General features: G+C 39.8%; 1 protein-coding gene across 2 annotated transcripts in view; it reads right to left on the reverse strand.

The window, feature by feature from the left end:
* Positions 1–2,405: 2,405 nt before the first annotated feature.
* The window catches only part of sybu.S (syntabulin S homeolog), a 32,698-nt gene continuing 9,147 nt past the window's right edge, over positions 2,406–25,956 (reverse strand). Inside the window, 7 exon segments of one of the 2 annotated variants that reach the window (NM_001093953.1) lie at positions 2,427–4,297; positions 6,108–6,257; positions 7,295–7,498; positions 8,452–8,505; positions 13,142–13,247; positions 18,895–19,092; positions 21,881–22,055. In NM_001093953.1, coding sequence (NP_001087422.1) covers positions 3,244–4,297; positions 6,108–6,257; positions 7,295–7,498; positions 8,452–8,505; positions 13,142–13,247; positions 18,895–19,092; positions 21,881–22,055 — 1,941 coding nt within the window. In that variant the 3' untranslated portion in view covers positions 2,427–3,243. 2 annotated transcript variants of the gene reach the window in all.

The raw sequence follows: 25,956 nt of genomic DNA on the forward strand, positions 1-25,956 counted from the left end.
CTATAAGAATAGAAGTATATAAAATAAAGTGTGGCAGCACTGCAATTCAGAAGCATCACAGTCAAGTAGATTGTGTAAATCTACTGAAAGCTCCAAGTTCAATAATCGTGGGGAATTAGAGTGAATGTGGTTGTGGTTCATGTTTTTGGATCTTTTTAGCAAAATAACTAAATCAAGTAGGACCATTCAGGAAAAAAACATCTACTGGCTACCTAGTGGTTTCCCTTTAGCAAACATATAAAATCCTGCTGTAGGTCTGATTTGCAGCTTTTATGCAGACCCGATTTACATAGTGGGTGCCCCTAGGCCCACTGCCGCTTGTCTCCCCTGTCCCCTCCAGGGGGCAGGAGCAATGGGGATTGGCGCATGGGAAATTTGAAAAATGCTTGTATCTTCAGCACATCCCCAGTGTTTTTGAACCAATGTGGGTGTTGTTGGGCAGCATGCCGCCACCCTAGGCCCGGGCCTAGATGGCCTTTCCACAAATCCGGGCCTGCTTTTATGTACAGTTGTGTTAAGACATCACTAACCTGATCAATCACTATTTTTAGTAGAAATTATATTTCTATATAGCAAGTAATTTACTAGTAGGTGTAGTAGAGTAATAGAAATCAACAGACCCAACAGTCATGACATGCTGCTGATTCTGTGCCATTGAATCATTGAGGCTTGTTCCAAATAATAGCAGCGTGTAGTTCAATTAGAGAGCTCGTTCATTCTGTGAAAAAGACAGGTGTCAATTCTGGCGGCAAATGTTGTGCATGCCGGTTATAGTGCATTTCTCTCTGAAAATCGGAGTAAAATGGGTCATTCCAAACATTGTTCAGAAGAACAACGTTGAGTGGAGAGAGGAAAACATAAAGAAGTGCAGAAAATGATAGGCTGCTCAGCTAAAATGATCTCAAATGCTTTAAAATGGCAACCAAAACCTGAAAAACATGGATAGAAGAATAGCCAAAAAAGATCTAAAGTTTACCTGTGAAACTTTTAGAAGACGACTATGTGTCCCATTGTGCTGATGTGCTCAAGAGCTTACAATTTGCCAAAGAACAAGCTCAAGCATTATAATATGGTGATGTTTCTCATGCTATGTTGTTGGGCCTACTTATCTCATTCCATGGACAATGTATCAGTTTCAATACATCAAAATAGTCCGGTCATGTTGCCTTCTGCCATAGAGGAAATGCCCTTGAAATGGGGTTTTAACAAGACAACGACCCCAAACACACCAGTAAATGAGCAACATCTTGGTTCCCGACCAGCAAGATTGACTTTATGGAGTGGTCCAATCCCCGGACCTTAATCCAATAGAAAACTGTGGGGTGACATCAAAAATGGTGTTTGAGGAAAAGCCAAAAAATGCAGAAGAATTGTGAAATGTAACAGGTGCCAGAAGTTGGTGGACTCTAGGCAAAACAGATGTGCAGCAGAAACACTGCTTCATTTGTGAACTCTCCTTTAAAATGACCCAAGAGGGAGAATCAGGGGTGAATTTGGGCTATTCTGCCTCCACCAAACGGGTCTCCTACTGCAGACCTGGAAGGGATAGGCGGGCATTAGAGTAGAGGATGCTGCAGCACTCTACTATCCTAAAGGGACAAATTTCCACTGATCTGTGAAAATCAAAAACTATAGGAATATAGTGTCAAGGTTCTCACCTCATAATGGGGATCGGGAATGTGGCTAAAGAGTTTTAAATGGTGCTCAAATTACTCCCTAGACTAGACATCCGATATCTTATTATTTTCTAAGCTTGGCATTGGGTAACACTCCCTAAGAAGTCAGGAGTTTGGCAAAGATAACCAATTGGCCCTGGAAGGCAGAACATTGTCTAAAAGCTATGGCTCTTCGGGCATTTTGCCCATGGACCTCCTTGTGTAGAGGTCCCTCACTGCTCTGTGTCAAGCAGAGTGTTAGTCATAGTGTATAACATTAGGAATTGAGAGATGTAGAGTGGGCTTTAAGCGAAGCTGTTCTCCCCCAGACGCCGACAAACACCCCATATGCCATTACCCTAATACAGAAACATTTGTATCTTTCCTGTTACTCTTTTGTTTCAACCTCACTCTCCGTTTTCTTGCAAGTGGAACTGGCGGGATCCATGCATGATGGGTTTTAACCACCAATTCGGCATTGTCTACCAGTTTCGAAGAAGTTACACCATGTGCTACAACCCCAAAAGACAACAGAAAGCTTTGTGATATAATTATTTAACAGTAAGTATATTAAAAAGATCTTTGTGTACAGGCACTGGATTAAAAACATACGAAGGAGGATTAAAGTAGAGAAATAACAGCGGCACATATACAGCTTCGTATAAAACGAAATGCGTTCGTCGTAATCCTGTTTGGAGCATTTTACTGGACGCGGACAGTAAACCCATCTACAGAAAAAAGTACAGTGCACATGAAATAGGCATCCATCAATAATCTTACATCGGCCCACTTGCAGTATTTTATTAGAGTTACTATACACTTTTAAACATGTACAATCTATAAATACATTTACACTTCACCATACTATTTCATATTGTAAACAAAATGGCATTTAGCTCTCGAAATGCGAATACAGGAACAGACATGCTGTAACGTACGCGGGTTGCCAAGGAAACAAGACAGTTCACACAGGGAATCACAGATAGCGCTCACACAACTTCAAGCCGAGAATACACAAGCTACAGCATAGCACAAGCCGCAATTAACTCAAGGGATGTGACGAACAAACACAGAAGCAATTCAGGCAGAATGCCGCCATTGAACATTAATACTTAATGCACAAGTACACCAAATGTAGGATACATTATGCAAGCGTCCTTGAAAGCTGTAAACATTTTTCCCATACGGAAATATAAAGCAGAAAAAAAGAGCAAAAAAAAAAAAAACATGCAAATATCATGACAAACTAAGCAATTCTATTGGGAGCAGGCGCCCAACGTAGAAACATGTTTTTTAAGTGCAAGACTTAGGCTCTTAAATTTTTAGAAAATTAGCATGAGGCATTTCATTTGAAATTTATTTTTTTTAGTGCAATTCAGGGAATTTTATTTTCCTCTTTATATATTTATATATATATTTAATTTTTTAAATAGATTTTTGTTTAAAGTGAACTGGGTGATAAAGTGCCAAAAAACAAAAAGGTTTCTTTACGTGCATTTAGGACAAATTGAATGAATCAATCTGATTAAGTGCTCTAAGTGACAAAGAAGATAAAGCATGTGGAGAAAAGTTGGGCCCCCACCCACTCTTAGATGCGGGTGGTGCGGTATGATTTTCTAAGGGAATGTAAAGCCAACAAGCAACAGCCACGCATCATGGCGCCAATGTTGTAAACAGGGTCAGGGTTTCCTCTTTGAGTATTCAGTGCCCACAAGACTGTAGGGATTATAGGCACAGCCACCGCCAACAGATCTGTGAAAAAATGGTTGCTCCAATGACTATCAATCACACAAGCTTGTGCAGTTCCTTGACCAGACCCTTCCGTAGGAACTCCCTCAAAGTCCAGTTCTTTCGTTGCACAACTTTCTTTATCGCCAAGAACGCTGTCTTTATCTAGAGGGTCAGGAGATAAAAGAATAGCAGAGTTTGGATCATCTGGAGTCAAGTCTATTAATGTTGTTGGCCCATTTGAACATGTAAAATGGAGACCACGTAAAAAATTTGATCTGCCTTCATTATTTGCTTTGAAGATCTTGAGGATGGTATTTTCAAAATCAAGGCTGTAAGGAACAACGTCAGTCTGAATAGCTTGTTCCATCCAGTGTGAACTTTGGATCCTGTTGGAATTTGGCTTCTCATTGAATATCCCAAATGTTGTCAAGCTGTCCAGCTCACTGGTGGTCTCCATCATTATCTCATCAAACAAATCATCTCTGTTTGCAAGGTCATCATTCAGGAGAAGATCACAATCTGCCATTTCCTCCGTTGCTTGGTCCTCAAGTAAAAGTCCTTCTGACATTTTGTCATAAATGGCACTTTCAGTCAGGGATGCACCAGGTGAGTTACAAATATAATCCATACATGGTTCATCCCTGAAACCACAGTCTTGGGCCAACTCCATACTTTGCAGCAAGGTCTCTAATTTACTATTCTGAATATTTATGTCTATGAAATATTTTTGTATTCCTTTGTCTTTCTCTACCAAGCTGTTTTTCATGGTTTCAATGAACTGTTTTAGCTGCTTTATTTCTTTTCGCGCTTCTTTTAGTGCAAGTTGAGCCTCGACGCGGTGGCATTCTTCTTCAATCCAGTCTTCCCGCATACGAGCCAACTGTGATTTTAGGTCTACAATTTCTGCTTCCCTGCAGTGAAAAAATGAAGTACAATGTTAAACATCTACAGCATAAAGAAAGCCAATTCTTGTGTAAAGGTGACGAAAAACGGGCTGATAAAAGCTGCCAACAGACAGAGTCGGCAGCTTATTTGCCCATGTGTGGGCCCTCCAATGGGCTTCCCTGATGGATATCTGGCTGAAAGTCGGCCAGATGACGATCAGGCAGGACTAAAAATCCCCTTTTTCAATGAACGAAAGGAGAACACTCACTCGCAGATCAACTGCTGATTATTATTCACACTGCTTAACACGACATGTTTCTCTTGAGAAAGGGCACTAATAGCCCGAAACATGTCGTGTTAAGCAGTGTGAATAATAAATAATTATCAGCAGTTAATCTGCGAGTGAGTGCTCTCCTTTCATTCATTGAAAAAGTGGATAATTTTGGATGTTTGACACATCCGTGTGAAAGGATTGATGCATTCCACAAAGATGCCATTAAGAGGCTGAGCCTGGATCTTTTACAAGTTGTACACAAGGACTAAAAATCCCGTTGGATCGCGACCACATCTGTTCATTGATGCGGCCCCGCGATCCGACCTCCAGTATTGCCTGCATTATGATCTGATCGTTGGGCCCTAGGCCCATGATCGGATCAGTCCAATGTCACCTACCTCAAGGTGAGCATATCGGGGTGAGAGCCGCTAGTTTGGCTGAAATTTCACCAAACAAGCTCTATGTGTATGGCCACCTTAAGTAAGGCATACAACAGAGCTTCTACATACTAAAAGGGTTTTGTCATGAAAAAAACACATTGAAGCATCATTAATTTGGTTCAAGCCCCTCTTGAAGGATCAGCTTTTGTTTAGGGCCCCACTTAATAAGTTTACAGATATAGGAAACAATTGGGGGCACATTTACTTTGCTTTTACTTTACTTTGAATTTCGAAGTATTTTTTTGGCTACTTCGACCATCGACTACGACTTTGACTCGAACGATTCGAACTAAAAATCGTTCGACTATTCGACCATTCGATAGTCGAAGTACTGTCTCTTTAAAAAAAACTTCGACCACCTACTTCGCCACCTAAAACCTACCGCGCACCAATGTTAGGGGAGGGTCATTTGGGGGGAAGGTCCCCATAGGCTTTCCTAGCAAGTTCTGATCGAAGGAAAATCGTTCGATCGATGGATTAAAATCGTTCAATCGAACAAATTGCGGTAAATTGTTCGATTTAGATATTCAAAGTCGAAGGATTTAACTTCGATGGTCGAATATTGAGGGTTAATTAATCCTCGATATTCGATCCATAGTAAATGTGCCCCCACATGTATCAGCCATAGTTCCAAAAATATATAGGATAGAAAAAAAGTGCTCACCCCAATTTCATCCTAATTGCCCTTCTACCTTAACTCCAGAGAAAACAGACATAACCCCCAACTCTCACCCTAATTGGCCTTTAGGCTGAACCCCCTGCTACTGCTCCAGGCCTCCCCAGTTCCACAAGTTTGGAAACCACTGCATTAAAGTGATACTGATGTTTTCAAACATGATCAGAATGTCATCTCGGAGACACAATAGGCTGGATATGAATATTTCACCCTATTCTGAGAGTTACAGAACCCCATTTTAGGAGTGGTTTGACCAAGCACTCTTGATTTGGAAGAGCAGGCAGCAGCCTGACCTATTGCGTTCAATAGTGGCTTGGGCATAGAAATCCGATTGCTATGGCTCGTGCGGTAAGGCAATTGTCATTTCTGGATTTTTTTTATTCCCCATATGGGCCATGTTCTCTTTAATAGATTTAGGTTCACTCAGTAGAAAAAGAAGAAAATACCTGTCTTCAAGGGTTGTCTGCGATTCCTTCAGTTTCGCCTTCAGATGCCGTATTGAGACCTCTTTCTGCTGCAGCGGAGTCAGATATTGCTCTGGAGATGGTGGCTTTACGCCATGATTATCACCACAGGACGCATATCGCAAAGTACGTCTGTGAAAGAGAGAGTGCAGAGTTTTAGTTGGTGACGATAATGAGTAGCAGAATGCTTAATGGAGAACTATCTTGAAAATGGAAATTTAATATAAGCTTTATCATGCTGAAATAAGAAACTTTCTACATATGATTAACTAAAAATTTCCAACATAAAGTTATTCTTCAATATCCGCTCTTAGTCTTTGTCTCTTTCCATGCATGAGTCAGAATTCTGATTTGACGGACAGTTATATCTAATATATGTTTTTGGGGGGAGGGGGCACAAACAGAATCTAACAAAACAACTCACTTTGGCACAAATCCTACATGTAGAGAGACACGATTTCTGGAGATTTTTAAAAAGAGTTAACTTATTAATACATCTACAAAAAAGGTGCACCCCAAAGGCTATGATAGACTTAACAGTCTTTCAATATCAAACTCCTGACTCCTGCCATGAAGAGAGAATGAAGAGAAGAAGATAGTGAGGCCTAATTGAATTATTACAGAAACAAAACAAGATTTTTTGAAATCCTTGACCATACAGTATATTTTACAACACCAAACCAATAAGATACTGCAATTCAGTGCAAACCAGGCAATTCCCCTTGGGAAGGATAATGAATGCAAATAATTAAGATTCATTAAAAGGCAACTCAACCCACAATTTTGCATTTTAAAAGAAAGAATAATTCCCAGCAACTTTTCTTCTTTTTACGATTTGCAAAGAAGTAATGTAAGCAGACCTTAGAAGGTTATTATTGGCACCTACTTTTTTGCGATGCTATTGTCCCAGAAGTATAAAGATGAAAAATAAAGTGATTTGCCCATATCTCATCCTAACCATCCAGGCTGGACCCCTATGTCCACTACTTTGGTCCTAGTAGTTTGGGAGTAAATGTCTTGAGTCTAGAGGAGCAGTCTCCACCACTGCTGCCAAATCATTTTTGCCACCCTAGTTACAAGGCGATATGGTCTTTTTCTAAAACACCAGTCAAAAAATCACCAAACTCCATTAATAAAAAAAAACCAAGCCACGCATCTGAAATAGTTACCGTGGAGTCGGACTGGTATCGCTCCCCTTGTATGAGCTGGAGTTGCTGCTACTGGCAGATGAAACCCCGTAGGGATCATGGACATTAACAGGGTTCACCGGATTCCGGCACAGCACTGAGAATAGTTCCTTGTCCCGCGCACCAGGTGGGCTGCTTCCAGGTTTGCTGGACGAGGGTGTATTACCCTTTCCATGAGAAATACGACTGAAAGAAAATCCCCAAAAATGTAAGTAGTACAGACATGTCTTGTTATTGAAATCATGCATCCAAAACAGATAACAATCCTTAATATGTTAAGGACTGCAGGATTGTTCTACACAAACAAGCAAACAGGTGATGGAGGTCTGCTCAGAGCAAAGGCTAAACGCAACTGTAAATTGGGTAGAATTCAGACATTTTGCTCAATGCAATGGTTTGATTTTGCCATGGCTGGAGCTCCTCGGTTTACTGTGGCAAGGGGCATTTTTTTAGGGTTTTTATTTCCCAAGAACCACCACAAGGTAAAATGCCTTAATTCTGGCCCATGTGCATTTGTGCTTTACAAAGCATTGGTTACACTATGTCAGGACCAGACCTGTCCATTTGAGCCAATAGAAGAAGATTCAGACCAATGGAAGGATTCCGGAGGGGCCTATAGCTGCCTGTTTAGCTGATGAGTTCATGTATGCACCACTGCATCATCAACCAACTACATTTTCCAATCTACTAATGGATCCTACTTGATCCTGAACAGATTTCAGCCAAAACACTGGATCCCTTTAGAGAATACATATGAGCAGCTGTCATGGTGGTTTTGTCAAGTGTGATATTTGATTTGATTTGGGTATGGGGAACACACAGCAGATGTGCCACAATGAAACCACATTACAAAAACACAACACAACAACCACTTACAAAATAAAAGTCAAATAAATGGCTTTGATAAAGGTTTTTTTTTTAAAACAAACTGTTGCCGGTTTAGAAGGCTGGTTTCCCCTTTATGTTTTACAGATGGAAACGGTGCTTTGTTTTTCTTCTATTGACCTCGATAACTGAAGATAATTTATTTAAGCTTAAGCAGAGACTGAGTGACTGAACATGCAGTGCTCATCTTGTAAGTGGGAAACGACACTACACGTGCATGTGACATGAGTTATCGGAGGCACACGGGCAGTCACCTCTCAGACGCAATCCTGGCAGCACGTTTCTGAGGCTCGGGTCTGTAGGGCAGCCTTGCAGAAGAGAGATAGGAAAGAGGTATCATGTTATTACTAGATCTATCAAAACAGGGCTTTATGGGACAATTAGCCTTTCATTTACTGCAGCAAAACATTCACATACAGAAAGAAAACACACCTGTAGCAGAATTCCCCGAATCCTCAGTAATTAACATGGAAAAACGTTTTATTGGTTGTCAGAATCAATTATTTGTAGGGATGCACTGAATCCAGGATTCAGCCTTTTTCAGCAGGATTCGGATTTGGCCGTATCCTTCTGCCTGGCCGAACCGAATCCGTATCCTAATTTGCATGGGAGGGAAATCGCATGACTCACAAAACAAGGAAGAAACATTTTTTCCCCTTCACACACACACACGATTCTTATCCAGAAGGCTCGGGTCCTGGGGTTTTCCGGATAAGGGATCTTTCCTAATTTGGATCTTCATACCTTAAAGGGATACTGTCATGGTAAAAAAAAATTTTTTCAAAATGAATCAGTTCATAGTGCTGCTCCAGCAGAATTCCGCACTGAAATCTATTTCTCAAAAGAGCAAACAGATTTTTTTATATTCAATTTTGAAATCTGACATGGGGCTAGACATATTGCCAATTTCCCAGCTGCCCCAAGTCATGTGACTTGTGCTCTGATAAACTTCAATCACTCTTCCTGCTGTACTGCAAGTTGGAGTGATATCACCCCTCCCTTTTCCCCCCAGCAGCCAAACAAAAGAACAATTGGAAGGTAACCAGATAGCAGCTCCCTAACACAAGATAACAGCTGCCTGGTAGATCTTAAAGTGCAGGCACAAGTCACATGACCAGGGGCAGCTGGGAAATTGACAAAATGTCTAGCCCCATGTCAGATTTCAAAATTGAATATAAAAAAGTCTGTTTGCTCTTTTGAGAAATGGATTTCAGTGCAGAAGTCTGCTGGAGTAGCACTATTAACTGACTCATTTTGAAAAAAACATGTTTTCTGATGACAGGATCCCTTTACTAGGAAATCATGTGAACATTAAATAAACCCAATAGGCTGGTTTTGCTTCCAATAAGGATTAATTATATCTTAGTTGGGATCAAGTACAAGCTACTGTTTTATTATTATACAGAAAAAGGAAATCAAAAAGGAAAAAAGGAAATAATTTTTAAAAATTTGGATAAAATGGACAGCCTTCTGGATAACGGGTTTCCAGATAACTGTTCCCATACCTGTATTAGTAAAAATGTTATAAAACAGTCTGAGATTAAGAAGCATTTAATAATTTAGCCTTTTATTAATAAATTGTAGGGATGCACCGAATCCAGGATTCTGTTCAGGATTCGGCCTTTTTCAGCAGGATTCGGATTTGGCCAAATCCTTGTGCCTGGCCGATCCGAATACTGACCCTAATTTGCATATGCAAATTAGGATTTGGTTCGGTAGTTGGCCGAATCTTTCACCAAGGATTCGGCCGAATCTCAAAGAGTGTATTTGGTGCATCCCCAATAAATTGTTCAGTGTCAAGAATCACATGGCACCTACCAAGCAATTATCATCTGTCAAGGGTTAAAAATATTCTGCTAAATGTATATTTTACTCACAGGGAGGCGGCATATTTGTCTGATTATTACTAAAGATATGAAATCTGAGCAGTACCACACTTAAAACATTCACGTTACATACCTCCCAACATTTTGGAAGTAAAAAGAGGGACAAAAAATGTTTTTCCGCACGTAGCGCAGCAATTTTTTGACCACACCCCTTTCTGTGGCCACACCCCCTAATTACCATGTTTGTTTTACAAAATTTGGCAGGTTATGAAAGTTTGAAAATATTTCTCCTTATCTAAACTGTGTTTTTGTGTCTCAAAATTGTTACAAAGTATCTTATTTGCACTTGTTAGCTGTCCTGGGCTCTCTGCTAAAAGCCAATTAAGTGAGAAACTTTGTTTCTTTTTCTGGCTGTTCAGTGCAGAGAAAAGAGGGACTTTCCAGTACAAATGAGGGACTGCGGGTTGAGCTGTCAAAAGAGGGACTGTCCCTCCGAAAAAGGGACAGTTGGGAGGTATGACGTTACTCTGCTAAAGTTCAGACGTTGATGTAATTCTTGTTGTATTCCTGCCATAATTCAGCCAGCCAGGGAGGGGCACAATTATAGTGCTCCAGCCATTACAAAACTACAATTCCCAGAATCCATCATGTACACAGGACTAGTGGGGGTTGTACAAAGGCTGCTGTGGGGGGTCTTTGCCATTCTCTGATGTTTATTATAAAAAGTGTGATGATGAATTCTTGTTTTCCATTAAAGAAAAAGAGGCAATTAGTGACAGCCGTGTCAAGCTTTTAGCCACACTAATTATAAATAGGGATGCACCGAATCCAGGATTCGGTTCGGGATTCGGCCAGGATTCGGCCTTTTTCAGCAGGATTCGGATTCGGCCGAATCCTTCTGCCTGGCCGAACCGTATCTGAATCCTAATTTGCATATGCAAATTAGGGGCGGGGAGGGAAATTGTGTGACTTTTTGTCACAAAACAAGGAAATAAAAAATGTTTTCCCCTTCCCACCCCTAATTTGCATATGCAAATTAGGGTTCGGATTCGGTTCGGTATTCGGCCGAATCTTTCGCGAAGGATTCGGGGGTTCGGCCGAATCCAAAAAAGTGGATTCGGTGCATCCCTAATTATAAATATGCAATCGTAATGCTTAGCATCATGGCAATTAGTCATGCTATTATTTTACTGGCTGAATTGCTAATTGCTTGGCCACGGTTTATAGTTCCCGTGTGTCACATCGTTAACGGTTGGATCTGAAGTCATATCCCTAAGAACATCAAGGAAAGCCAAGAAGCACAAACCTGAAAATCTTAAAGGAAAACCCCACTGGGCCTCACACTATAAGGAACCACTGACCTAAACAAAAAATGGTTCCCAGTAAGTAATACAACGGTCTTCATCTTTCTAAAAAGCAAATTTAAAAATGAACCATTCCTTTAAAACTTGAAGGTATCTCAGGGGTTTCCTTAACCAGGCAGGCCATGCAGATAGGCAATAACCTGAGACTTCCACTGGATACTTTACCATTGGGCATAACAAATAGGGATGGGCGAATTTTTTCGCCTTGTTTCGCCGAAAAAATGACGCCCATAGACTTGTATGGCGACGTGCGGGAAAAAAAAAAAAAAAAAGACGCACGTCAAAACAATTTCACCACGCGACAACATTTTTTTGACGCCCATAGACTTTAATGGGCGTCTGCGACATTTCGCCAGTGGCAAATTTTTGGTGAAACGGGTCAAATTCGCCCATCCCTAATAAAAAACCCAGAACATAGTCTGCTTGTGCTAGTGACCACTGTCTTCTATACGAAGTGAACTGGCTCAAGCTTCACCATTGTCCACAGTCCTTCGTGTTGGAGCTAGAAAAGCTTTTCAGCTGATACGAGTAGTGATGGGCGAATTTGGGGCTTTCGCCGTTTCGTGAATTTCCCGCGATATTTGCGAAATGGCAAAAAATTCACGAAACAGCGTCAGTATCTCATTTTTGACGCCAGCGTCCATTTTGACGCCAGCGTTCGTTTTTTTTTTACTCCGGCAACCGTCAAAAACGTTTTACGTTTTTTAAATTCGCTGGCGAAAATGCGAATTTTGACTGCAGTTTCGCAAATTTATTCACCAACAGCAAATCGCAGAAATTTGCCGCGAATCGCGCCTGGCGAATAAATTCGGCCATCACTAGATACGAGTACTAAAAAGGTGTCCTGATAGCATGATATTTATTCTACCCTTCAATGCACCAATATAATATAGTCACACAACAGAGACAGGCCTATGACTGTAAGAGCAAGGGCAGAGATTGCAATGGTTTATACTCTAATTTCTCAGAGAAAATGAAGGGGCAGATTTATAGAGGGTCGAAGAAAAAATTCGAAGTAAAAAAATTCCAGCTATTTTGTGTGTACATAGACTGTCAAATAGGTCACAATTCGATTTGAATTTGACTATTCAAATATCGAAATTTATCATGTACTGTCTCTTTAAAACTTCGACTATTCGCCATCTAAAACCTACCGAATTGCTGTTTTAGCCTACGGGGGACCTCCTAAAACCTTCTTGGAGTCATTTGGTGGACTTTGAAAAATCTACGGGTTTTTTTTTTGGAAAAACTTTGAATCGAAGTAGATCGAATAAGATCTTACTTCGATGTGAATGATTATACTACAGCCTATTCACCCGCAGAAAAAAAACTTTGATTTTTAAATAAATTTTGGTTGATCTTTTTTTATTCAAATTTCGAAGTTATTACTTACTGTCATTGGTACAGATTCATGCAAAATAATTCACTAATCTCTAAAATAATTCCGTCCATCTCTTTTGTTGGGTAGTACTACAGGCTTGATCAGGATATGCTCAGTATGGCCAATCAGTTGTGCAGGCTTGGCTGATTATAAGCTAGGGCAACGTGATTAAGATAGTGGAAGAACATGAAGCAGGACCCTCCCATACCAAAACTGGTTTATAAACATATACTGGAAATGTGCAGGACCCAGGCCCCCAGCTGGAACCTATGTCTCAACTTGTAAAAGGACGGATTATGTTAGAGATCTCTGAAATAAGTGCTAAAAATATCTGACCTGGAGCTGAGGCCAAGTCTGTCCAGGGGGAACTTACTTGCGTGAAAAAGATGCCTTTTTCCCTCCGGACATTGCCGTCATATGAACTTCTGGTGCAGAAATGCTTCCCGTGCTGCTCGATGAACTGAAATCAGCTTCACTACCTACAGAATGCAAAGAGCAAACAAATGTAAGGCAAAATCACTCATTATGTTGAGACTTCTCATTATGTTGCCTACAAAGCAAAGCCAAAGGACAGCTCAGCAATGGGGGAGGAGAACTCTACTGCACCATACACACTGCATTATGCCGTGTACAGTTAATGGAACTACTGTATATTGCCATGTCCTGTCCCATAGCAGAAAATCTATATCTCAGCTGCACTTACCTTCAATCAGCTTCTTCAAGTAAGAGAATAGGGATAATTAAAGTCAGACATGAAGATCAGGGATGCTTCTAGGAATGGGCAGCTGCTCATTTTTAATAACCAAGAGTGATGCTTTAGCAGCCTTTCAGAGTTTGAATATTGGAGTGGGAAACTGATGAATTCTCTCAATTTGATCCAATATACAACCTCCAGGACTGAGTTGACATAGTGTTTGCTCTGCTGTGTGCTTACTATCATTAAAATTTCTATGTACAAATACTTCTGTGCAAGGTTGCACTATGTGCAGGGAGCCACTATAATCTCTCCTATTTGTACAACCCATAGACCGCTTATATTAATGAGTAGCATTTTCATTCACCAGTGCCTAATCTCCATATAATCCTCTAGGGAAGGAGACACGCTCTCTCTCTCTCTGAAATTGCAAATTAGTTTACCTAAATTTTAGATGTGCATGTAAATCGAATGTGCATCAAAGCAGAAGTCAATTTGCTTGATGGATTAGTTAACAAAGATGTAGTAGTTTGCAAAATATTTATCTCTTTACATCCTTTCCCACAAAGCATGGTACGAGTTGAGAAAAGTGGAAGCTCATCTTCACCCTAGAATATTTTGAATAGATTACCAATTACATTCTAACACCATTTGCAGTTGGTCTTCTTTACACAGATGTGAAGACATTTTCATCCGGCAGCTCTCCAGTTTGGAATTTCTACTGCTATTTTGTTCCTTGGGATATTAAGCAGGTATGGGATCCGTTATCTGTTAGCAAAACCAGCCTATTGGGTTTATTTAATGTTTTCATGATTTTCTAGTAGACATATATAGTAAGTTACATAGTAAGTAACCTATGATTAAGTGTTTGGAACACAAAACGCGTCGGGCTGTTTTGACACAATAAACTTTTTCACTTTTGGAACATCTGCCTGGTGGAAGTTTTTGCCCTTGAGTGCCTGCTTCCATTCGAGATTTCGGTTTATCCGCCCCTTGTGCTGAGGGCCCAGGGCGGTGCACCTGGGCCACTTCCTTGATGTGGTGAGTAACCATTGTACTACTAAGAGACCCTACTATATAGAAGATTTTGTCGTACATAGTAAGTAAGGTTGAAAAAAGACACGTCCATCAAGTTTAACCTTTTTACTTTTTTCAACCTGCCTATCTCCCAGCTGATCCAGAGGAAGGCAAAAAAAAACCCATCTGAAGCCTCTCCAACAGACAAATTATGAGAATCCAAATTATGGAAAGATCCATTATAGGGAAAAATCTAGGTTCCCCGAGGATTCTGGAAACAAGTCCTATACCTGTATAACTAGAATAACCAGATATTTGGTTAAAAATACAAGGTTTGGAGAAAGAAAAAGGACCAACTGCAAAAATTCTTATACTGTCCACATGCAACAGTCATGATTATTATAATTCTAATTATCATATTAATAAGAATGGATTGTGGTCAGGTTTTTGCTTGTTAAGTAAATACAAACACACAATGAAATATGTAGTTCCTGCAGATTGTGTAGTAGGGAGGCATAGACTCCCAAACTAAAAACCGGTTAGGGTACAATGTAAGAAGGACATGCATTTGTTCATTTGTGATACTATAAACACAACATTTAGGTGAGATTTTGGAGTATGATCACTTATTTGCTGCCATACAAAATCTGGGGACTATGGCCAATACCCCCTTATTTTTCTATGGGCAATCTGGTGTGCCAATAGGGGCCCAGAGCCAAAGTTCAACCTCGAAGTAGAAACTGCAATGAAACAAACTCTGAAAAACACTAATAACAAGAATAGCGTGAAAGTGAAAGAGTGTGTGTGTACATATTTAAATAATAGAGCTACCAGATACAAACACTACATTAAGGGGCAGATTTATCAAGGGTCGAAGTGAAAATTTGAAAAATTATTTTTGTGTACTTCAATTAGGGAATAGTCCAAATTCAATTTGAAAAAAAATTGAAAATTCAAATTTATCATGTACTGTCTCTTAAAAACTTCAACCAATCTCCATCTAAAACCTTCCGAATTGCTGTTTTAACCTATGGGGGACCTCCTAGAATCTATATGAAGTCAATTGGTGGACTTTGAAAAATCAAAGTTTTTTTTTTAAATATTTCGATAAGAATTCAATCGAATAAGATCCAAATCATTTATTAATAAACTTTCCCCCAAAAATTTTTGCAGGAATAAAAAAAAAAGTGAAAAATTAAGATTTTTTTTGATTTTTCACTCGAAAACTGTGAATTTTGCCAAAAACCCAGCACACATCAAAAAATCATTTGGGACATCTCCCATTGACCTATATGCAAACTCGACAGGTCTGAGATGCCGGATTTTCAGATTCTGACTTTTCCATCCTCGGAGTTTAATAAATTCCGAAAAATTCGTGATTTTTTTAAAAGTCAGATTTTATTAAAAAAAATCACAAATTTTTCATGATTTTTTGCATTTGGAGTTTAGTAAATAACCTCCATAGGTTACAGTTGGCCCAGTAAAAAGTTTTGAAAGGTGAGGGAGAACACATGGTTCTGTCTCTCTGGACTCCACCTGGTGCGGGGGTGGATGTGCTGGAGAGGATGATGTAGGAGACCTCAGTAAGGAATAAACTTAAAGGGATACGGTCATGATTTTTATGGTGTCATTTTTATTTCTAAGTGACACGGTTTACACTGCAAATAATTCACTCTACCATTTAAAATTGAATTCCTAACCCAACAAGTGTATTTTTGTTTAGTTGTAATATTGGTGTGTAGGTGCATCTCAGCTCATTTTGCCTGGTCGTGTGCTTTCAGAAAGAGTCAGTGCTACACTATGGAACTGCTTTCTGGCAGGCTGTTGTTTCTCCTACTCAATGTAGATGAAGGAGTCGCAGTGGGACATGGATTTTACTATTTAGTGCTGTTCTAATATGTACCAAGGAGCTGTTATCTTGTGTTAGGAAGCTGTTATCTGGTTACTCTCTCATTACTCTATTGTAAATGTCCGCATAGACGCGAAGATGTTTCGTTGGTGAGAGATCAATTTCAGTGCAATCCGACCAATCCGTCAAGTTATCGTGAATTTAGTGGGAATCGAACGATCGTGCATCTTACGATTTTTCGTTCGACATCTGTCAGAAAATAGATCGGCCAGAGGAAAAAAATTTCATCGACCCCAGTGCAATCTATCTATGTTTGCAGGGCCAAGCAGGCAGCTACCCTCAGTTTTCCTGGCAATATCGCCCGAAATGGTCTTTTTAGTTGATTGACAAATTATACATTTAAACGATCGTTTCGTGATAATCGTGGTCTCACGATAATGAAAATATCTTTTAAAAATCTTTACATCTATGGCCAGCTTAAGGCTGCTGGGGGGGGGGGAAGGGATGGTGTTGATATCAGGGATGCACCGATTCCAGGATTCGGTTTGGAATTTGGCCTTTTTTAGCAGGAGATACTAAGATATAATTAATCCTTATTGGAAGCAAAACCAGCCTATTGGGTTTATTTAATGTTTACATGAATTTCTAGTAGACTTAAGGCATGAAGACCCAAATTATGGAAAGATCTGTTATCCGGAAAACCCCAGGTCCCAAGCAATCTGGATAACAGGTCCCATACCTGTACCACAAAGATTCTACAGCCATTGCCATCAGCCCCAAATAAAGCTCTCCTTTCCTTACCACTGGCTCCCAACTGCATTTGAAGGCTTTTCTCTTAATGCTGTGCTTTTGGACTGCGGAAAGAAAACGAAAGAAACCCAAAGGAACATGGAAAGGAAACAAACAATCTCAGCAGAGATGGTGACGCTACAATGCCAAGTGCTGTACCTGTGCATATAAGCTTTGCATTGAATGAAGTTTACGTGTGAATGTAAACCCATTTTATGTACGTGATTTATTATTTATTTCCCCCATAAACATCGTTTTACTATTTAGCATTTCACAGTTGTAGTGGAAAAATCCAGGCAAGTCACCCACTGTGACATCAACTATGGCATATATTTATATGTATATGTTTCTAAATTAAATACATAACACAGGAGTCTTTCAGCAATGACAGGCCTCTACTTTTAGTAGTAAAACCCCCTCGCTGTCTTATACATGTAGTACAGCGCTCTTTCCTATACTATACAGGAGCTTGCCATCTAACAGACTCACTATTCACCCAGCAGTCAGTCTGGTCTCTCCTGTCTCAAGTGGGAAAGAAAACACAAGCTGGGAATAAATGAGGAATTTGCAAACGCAGGTATTCCTCGCTCTGTACATAACAAGAGTGAACTTTGGGGTTGCTGGTAGTGATGTGAGCATCAACCCACCCTAGTGTGACATTGCACAAAAACAAAATATTTCCTAACCATGAATTCCTGGGGAAAAGAAAGATCTGCACAACATTTAAAATACAGCTTGGTTTTGTATCCAACAGAAATGTTTAAACATTTTGCAAGGGCTGGAATCTGTTGGGGGCACCCTAGTAATAAAATAAACTTGAAGCCCCCATCTGAAAACTAAGCCAAGGTCATGGAACGGATTGGCAGGATTCGATCAAACATGATAGATCTCATCCACCCGTATATTTAATCCGCAAGTACTTTTAGACATGGATTTATTCAGTCTACGGGACAGCAGTAAGTACAGCATAATTAATGGACGGACGGAGCAAAACGCTCTCTATGATTTACAGGCACACGTTTCCATTCCAAGTATCCAAAGCAAAGAGGAAACACAGGAGAGGATCCAGACACTGGGAGCGGTGAGCAAAGGACGTGAAAACGCTACTGCCTGTTAAATTTGACACGTTCAGATGCGAAGTTTCTACCCTGACAGTTACATTTTTTCAGACTAGCCCCGTAGTAGAATTATAGGCAATATATAGTTTATGTGCCATGTTAGGAAATGTAGGGGGAAGTGGGTTACCCCCAAAAACTTTCAGTAAAATCACATCTTAGATAATTTGCGTAGTTACGTCCATTCGCCAGAGCGAAAATTCACCAGGCGTTAGGGAGCGAAGTACCGCTAGAGTCTATCTCCTTCACTAGCGAAGTTATGCCTGCGCCCGTTAGTAAATCGACGAATTTTCGCCAGCGTTAGACACTTCGCCTTTAGTAAATTTGCCCCAAGGTATCTAAAAATCCATCCAAATTCTACAATACCTTTCCCAAACACTAGATTACAGGTAGATTGTGATCAAGGGCCAATGAGTCCATTAACTGGCAGTGATCTATAACTGACACAAATAATTATTACAAGATAACTAATTAAGTGGTTACATCTACCTTTTCTCTGGAGGTATTCAAGGCTAATTTTTTCTCATTAGGTCCAAAGAGTTTCTGCGGTTTATTATACAATTCACCTCTATAGCATGGATATATTGAACTCACGGACAGCAGCAGTAATACAGGAGAATAAACATGACAGACAGGCTGGGAGTACAAGGGGGTATAAATACCTGTCTTGAGAAGACTAATCTTCATTTCCTTCTTGTATCGGGAAGGCTGCACATTTTTGTCGGCAAAGGTACCGACGCCAACTCGCTTACGGCCAAAATCCTCTTTGCTTCTAGTGCAGAATTCCATAGGGCTGAGGCCGGCATCCGAGGGAGTCTTCACCGGGGACACAGACTGGCTACTGGGGCACCCAGTGTCATCTAATGCAGGCAACAGAAACATGCTCAGGCATCTAAAACCAACTTTTTCAGAAACGAAAACACAGAGGGCACAGGCCACTTGTTAAACTTGCCCAAGTCACCTGTTAGGGCTATAGCATGTGCAACATTAAAAAACGGATTCCCATGTTTAATTTAAAAGCTGCATTACTAACATTTGTTAGCAATAATCAGGGACGCCAACTACCAAGCAATCAACTCTATTACCCATGGACACAGCTTTTAAAACTTCAAAGTGCTATAGCACTTTTAAAGCAGAACTAACTAAAGAAGTAGCTAGAAATGTTGTTGCTGCAACCACAGCCCTTAAGCAGTAAAGATCTGTGTCTCCAAAGATGCCCCAGTAGCTACCCATCTTCTTTTCTGCTGATTCACGGCACATGCTCTGTGCTGCTGTCACTTACTGAGCTTAGGGACCCACTCACAATATACAGTACACATAGAATAGAAATATCACAATATAAGGCTGATTAGTAATTAATACAGATAATTACTACATGGCAGCACAGAAACCCGTGCAATTAGCATCAGAATTTAATAATCAGCCCTGTAGCAACAGCTTATATTACAGAATTGAGAATTTTTTCTTTTATTAGTCAAATTTGTGTTTTGTGGTTGAACAGCACTTTAAATTAAACCTGTACCATGCGTCCATATATATATATATATATATATATAATCTCTCAAAACTGGAGCACTCATGCATGAAAAAACAGCTGCCTGGGTGCAGTATTCAAAGATTATGTAAACCAAAAATACTGTACAAAAACCGCACTCACAGGACTTTATACAGGTGCAAAAAAGATCTGTTTATTTTTTACGACGTTTCGGCTTCTATTACTGAAGCCTTTCTCACACCACTTGAGAAAGGCTTCAGTAATAGAAGCCGAAACGTCGTAAAAAATAAACAGATCTTTTTTGCACCTGTATAAAGTCCTGTGAGTGCGGTTTTTGTACAGTATTTTTGGTATATATATATATATATATATATATATATATATATATATATATATATATATATAAATAAATAAATAAATGTCCAGACAGTACCTGCACTCTTTCCGTTATTATATCTGTGGGTGCTAAGGTCTAAGAAATATATATATATATATATAGTTTGGTGACCCTTGAATAAGTACAAATGCAGTGCAAATAGTCTCCCCAACCCCAAAGCCACCCCCTTAATCCTTACCAATAGTGGGGGAAACAGCAGCCCTGCAGTTGTCCAGCCGGAGACCATGGCTCCCCCAGTCCCTCTTAATTCCACCCAGGAGATACAGTTTCACAGTTTCATTTACATTCCAAATGTCACCCAATGACTAATAGGAAGCTGTTCCCTTGAGCTGTCACTGTGTTGAGCAAGTACATAAGGGATTCCGAGAGGAAGCGACAGATTCCAACAGAAAGTACAGCCAGATGCAGCCGCACAATGTTTTCCACTGAGTGACACGTGAGCCTCGTGGCTACCAACAGATGGAATAAGGAGGAGGATAGGGGAGGGCCCAACTGTCAGCAAAGGGACATTCTGCTACTGCTCTGCAGCCTGTAATGTGCCCTATCATTATCCTAAATATAGCAGCCCGCCAACAGTTTAAATGGGATTTGTGGAATGTTCCTACATAGTTTGGAATAAATGATATGGATACATAAACCCTTTCAGGGACCTTCTCTCCACCCCCTGCAAAAATGTTATGTCCCAATACACATTAAATAAAATCGGTAGTTCCAAAGTTATTTGTCAATGTATAAACCACTGAAAGCAGAATCTGCCTGTCTGTTTGTATTCTCTGCGCTGCCGGTCCTGACTCCTGAAGCAATGCAGCAGAAGCAGGAGGATCAACAGACCTTGTAGACAACTAAATTCTGCTACATTGCATCACCGGGGGAACAGAAAAGGACAAATACTGCTTTCAGTTGCACAATTAATCCGGATAGTCTGTTCCCAGAGTTGTATGAAATTGCGACAAGAAAGGGTTAAAGGAAAGGGTTAACCCTAATTGATTTATATATCCATATATATATATATATATACATATATGTACATATACACACACACATATATATATATATCATGCTTAAAGGGCATGTAAAGACAAAAAAAATAAAATCCAATTTTTACTTTCTTTAATGAAAAAGAAACCTATCTCCAATAAACTTTAATTAAAAAATGTGTACCGTTTTTATAAGAAACCTGACTGTATGCAGTGAAATTCTCCCTTAATTTACTGCTGTGGATAGGAATTGTCAGACGGTCCCTAACTGCTGAGCAGGGAAACAATCATACTTATGTACAGCAGGGGGAGCCCCCACCTTACTTCCCAGCCATGCACAACTCAAGCAGCTTTGTTTATGACGATCCCTAAGCAGCCCAGACCACACTGAGCATGTGCACAGTCTTAGTCTTGCAAAGATGTATAACAAAGTTACAAGATGGTGACCCCCTGTAGCCAACTTTGAAAGCATAAATTATTTGTTTGATTAGGCTTGTGGTGTAGTAAGTTCATGTTTATATTTAGTATACAAAATACAGCATTTCTAGTCTCATTCTATTTTAGACTTTACATAACCTTTAAGCACCGAATTAAATATATTAAAAAATATATAATCCTATGGCCTGCCAATAGCCTTACACCAGGAGGACAAGAGCAGCCCAACAGATCCAACTGCAAATTCCAGAATCAGTCTTAGCACTTGTTAGACCATTTAGGAGAGTGGGCTCTAAAAGTGTTTCGTTACTGGGCCCCAAGTCTGACACCGAGGATTTTCATACCTGAGCAGAAGCTGTTGCTACTTATGGTCCTTGCAGATCGTCTCGAATGAAAATATTTGCTCTCTTCCTCAGAGAAAGGAGATTCCGAAGACGGGGACTTTTTCTGTTTGGGCAGGTAAGGGCGCAGGACCAGGCGAGGGATCCGGCTGCGAGCGAGCTCTCTCTCCTGCATCTTCTAACCCAAACAATACAGAGAAAAATTGTAATATTACAAAAAAAAAACCCCATAAAATCACAATCACAGCTCTACATGATACTAATAGTCAGACAAAGCAAAGGGTAAGTGAAAAGGAGTTTTGTTCTATAGAACCAGAACGAGCTGCAGCCCAACACTCACCTGCCTGAGACATGTCTTGGCTTATTTTATCTAACATCTCACACAACTCTGTACAATCCAGCTCTGTAGCCTTTTTTCATGTTCTCGTAAAGCGATTTGGGAAAAAACGCTTATGATTCAAATTTTCAATCTATTTTTTTGTGTTTGTCCTTGATCTGATTGAATCTAGATTTTTTTATAATAAATAAGGTTCAATCGTGGATTCTAATTTGTTCGAACCTTGTTTAATTAAAATTATTAGAAAAATTCGGATTTTGATAAATAAGGCCCTCCATGTTATAAGGATATTGTTCATTTGCTCATCAGGCAGGTAGGAAAATATACAACTATAATACAATAGGGAGACAATGTTCCACCTTGATCCATACATAGCCAGTCCGCTAATCAATATTTCCTGCAAATGAACATATTTAGTGATGGGCGAATTTGTCCCATTTCGCTTCGATGAAAAATTTGCAAATTTCTTGTGAAATTCTTGAAACAAATGCAAATTTTGGCACCTGTGTCAATTTTGACGCTGGCGTTAAAGTCAATGTACGTGTGAATAATGCTGACGTGCTGCGGTTTTGATGCGACTCTTCCGGCTCTTGTCCAAAATTTTTCGCTGCTGTCACATTTTCGCTGGCGAGTTTAAGCAGCAGTTTTGTGAATTAATTAGCCACAAATTTGCACCTGTTGAATTTATTTGACCTTCGCTAATCATATTGTAAAGAAAACTCTCTGCCTCTGACTCTTGTTCTCATAAATGTTTGTCTCTTGTTTGGCCACTGGCCAGACAGAATCCCTTAGAAATAGATTTTATTCAAACAACGGTGAAAAAGAATTGCCTTCAATGGAGACCCATCAATAGGAGTGGGTTTTAACAAGAGAACAAGCAAGAAGTGTCAGGGAAACAAGGATAAAAATCCTTATAAAAAGCTGCTGAACCAGGTAACACAGACAGCAGTGGCTAAATATTGGATAGGGAGAAACAAGGCTGGTGATATTATATGGGAGAATGGGTTGATTCAATGTTGCGTTTCAGTTGACGAACTGAGTCAGTTCAGTTGTTTAAATTTGACCTTGACATTTGTTACACTGCTAATTAGGAGATTGGGAGGCTGTATAACGAGGGTCTTCCTGTAATCACTTTGTAATTAAATCCTACAACTGAATAGCCACGTTGTGTTTAAATGGATTCTTCTAAACACTCTTTTCAATTCAGTGGTTTTCAGATTGTGCACCAGAAATAAAGACTTTTTTTTCCCAATCACTTTCCATTTACCCTTTTATTTTTTAATGTTGTGGTCTCTGGTGCTTCATTCGGGCAACATAATCCAGGAGCAGATTCTAAAAGTTTACAGTTTGTTCCAACGGTTGATCCATTTCTCAGCACCATCTGTGGAATATCAGCAACTATTGCATCAATTCTATCAGCTGTAGTGATGGGCGAATTTATTCACCTGACGCGAATTTGTGGTGGATTTCCACATTTCACCGCCGTTGAATAAATTAGTGAAATTGCCACAGAAACTGTGACATTTCCGGCGCCAATTTACCGAACGCCCATTGACTTTAATGCAATTGTATTAAATAGGCACGCGTCAAATTGTTGCCGGAGTCTATTTTGACGCCCGCAAATTGACGCTGGCGTCAAAACTTGTGTTTCGCAAATTTTTTCACGAAACGTGACAAATTCGTCCATCACTGATAAGCTGCCTTTAAAGGGGTTGTTCACCTTCCAAACACTTTTTTTTAGTTCAGTTGGTTTCAGATTGTTCCCCAGAAATAAAGACTTTTTTTCAATTACTTTCCATCTTTAATTTTTTACTGTTTCCCAAAATTTAAGTTTAAAGTTTGTGTCTCTAGTGTCTCAGTCTGGCAACTCAGTGATCCAGGATCATCTGACCTGTTACAATTTGCTACATTTAAAAGGGGCCGATTCACTAAGCTCGAGTGAAGGATTCGAATGAAAAAAATTTGAATTTCGAAGTATTTTTAACTTCGAAATTCGACTCTTAATGAATCTGCCCCTTAGTCCCACAGCTTTGGTTGGGGATAAAATATTTTTTGTCAACAAGTGCCCTTTAAGCCCAGCTGAGCAGAATCTCTGGGTTTCATTACAGGCAGCTGTTAGAATTGATACAATAGTTGCTAATACTCCAGAGATGCTGCTGAGAAATGGATCAACTAATTGTATCAACTAAATGTAGAAAAACAGATCAAAATGTTCCTGGATAACTAAGCTGCCAACTGAAGCACTAGCTCGATTAGCCCGCACCTTTGGTTGGGGATGATATTTTTGTCAGCAGGTGCCATTTAAAATAACAAATGTATCCATTTAAAACAGTTAAAGAGTCAGCGACCCCCCCCCCTCCCAGAGCTGCTTAATAAGGTGAAAAATTCAACTTTACACTTCAATATTAGAAACACAGTCACATATAGAAAATAGAAAGTAATTGGAAAAAAAATGCTTTATTTCTGGTGAAAAATCTGAAACCAAAAGCGCTTGAAGGTGAACAATCTCTTTTCATTAAAACTCAGGGATTCTGCTCAGAAGGGACCAAGATAAGAAACGTATCAACTAATGTATCCATTTAAAACAAAGAGCTGCTTTTGAAAGCCATGAAAAGGGTAAAGATAAAACTGCAATATCAGAAAAGACCGGCCACAAATATAAAATAGAAGGCAATTGGGGAAAAAAAAAAGGCTTTCTTTTTGGGGAACCGTCTGAAAAACAGTGTTAGATGGCGAACAACCCCTTGTAGAAAGCAGCACATTACTACACTCACAGTGATTCATAAATGTAGATTTCATGCTACCAATTTGCCTTTTACTTGTGATATTTCCCAAAGGATTTCTTGTCCTCTTGTTGCCCTTGGGTGGTGCTGGTACTACTCGGCCCAAATGTTAAGCCTGTGGCTGTACCGAGTGTTTCATCTTATCACAACTTTAAACTCTGGTCTGATCAGCTGGTTGGCCTGAAAACTACCCCCGTCTTCAATGGCGCAGGACAAGGGAGAAAGTGGATGTAAAATAAAAATATTGCGACTGTTGCATCAGATTTTACTTTATAAAGTGGTTTTCGTCAGAAAAGGAAATTTGCTCTCTGTAACGATGGGGATGGGGGTAAAAACCTTTCCTGGCTTCTCCAGCCACATTACAGGTTCCCTAATTGAGTCCTTATATGATTGACTTCAGCAGAATGGAGAACATGCTCCGGGTGGTACTAAATCAGATGGACCCCAGTGGTACTTGGGCAAATGCAAGTGTCACAGAATCAATATCTTCAATTGTCAAATAGGATTACAGTGAATCTTCTCTGCCCTAAGACCTCTTTTTTGGTGAAAGCCACATCATGGGAACTTGCCCCAATACACTCCTCAGTTGCTTCCGACACATCACTAATTAGATGTCTCACTCCTCAAACTACAGGATCGAACCCTCCTTTAGCTCATTCCTGGTCATGGGGTCCCTCTGCTATGACGGAAAGCACTTATTTTCTTTGAGGTCTATTACCAATCCAGGCTCTCTTAACTCATCCCCCCTCCTCAGACAGTGGGATTCAAGAAAAGGATAAGTGTTCCATTACCTTTTATAAACACTCAACTGGTAAAGCTAGCTTGCTTTCCCCTGCATGCTTAAAGGAACAGTAACACCAAAAATTAAAATGTTTAAAAGTAATGAAAAAAATGTAGTGTTGCCCTGCACTGGTAAAACTGATCTATTTGCTTCAGAAACACTACTATAGTTCATATAA

Source organism: Xenopus laevis, chromosome 6S, assembly GCF_017654675.1.
Source record: "Xenopus laevis strain J_2021 chromosome 6S, Xenopus_laevis_v10.1, whole genome shotgun sequence".
Classification (NCBI taxonomy): Eukaryota; Metazoa; Chordata; class Amphibia; order Anura; family Pipidae; genus Xenopus; species Xenopus laevis.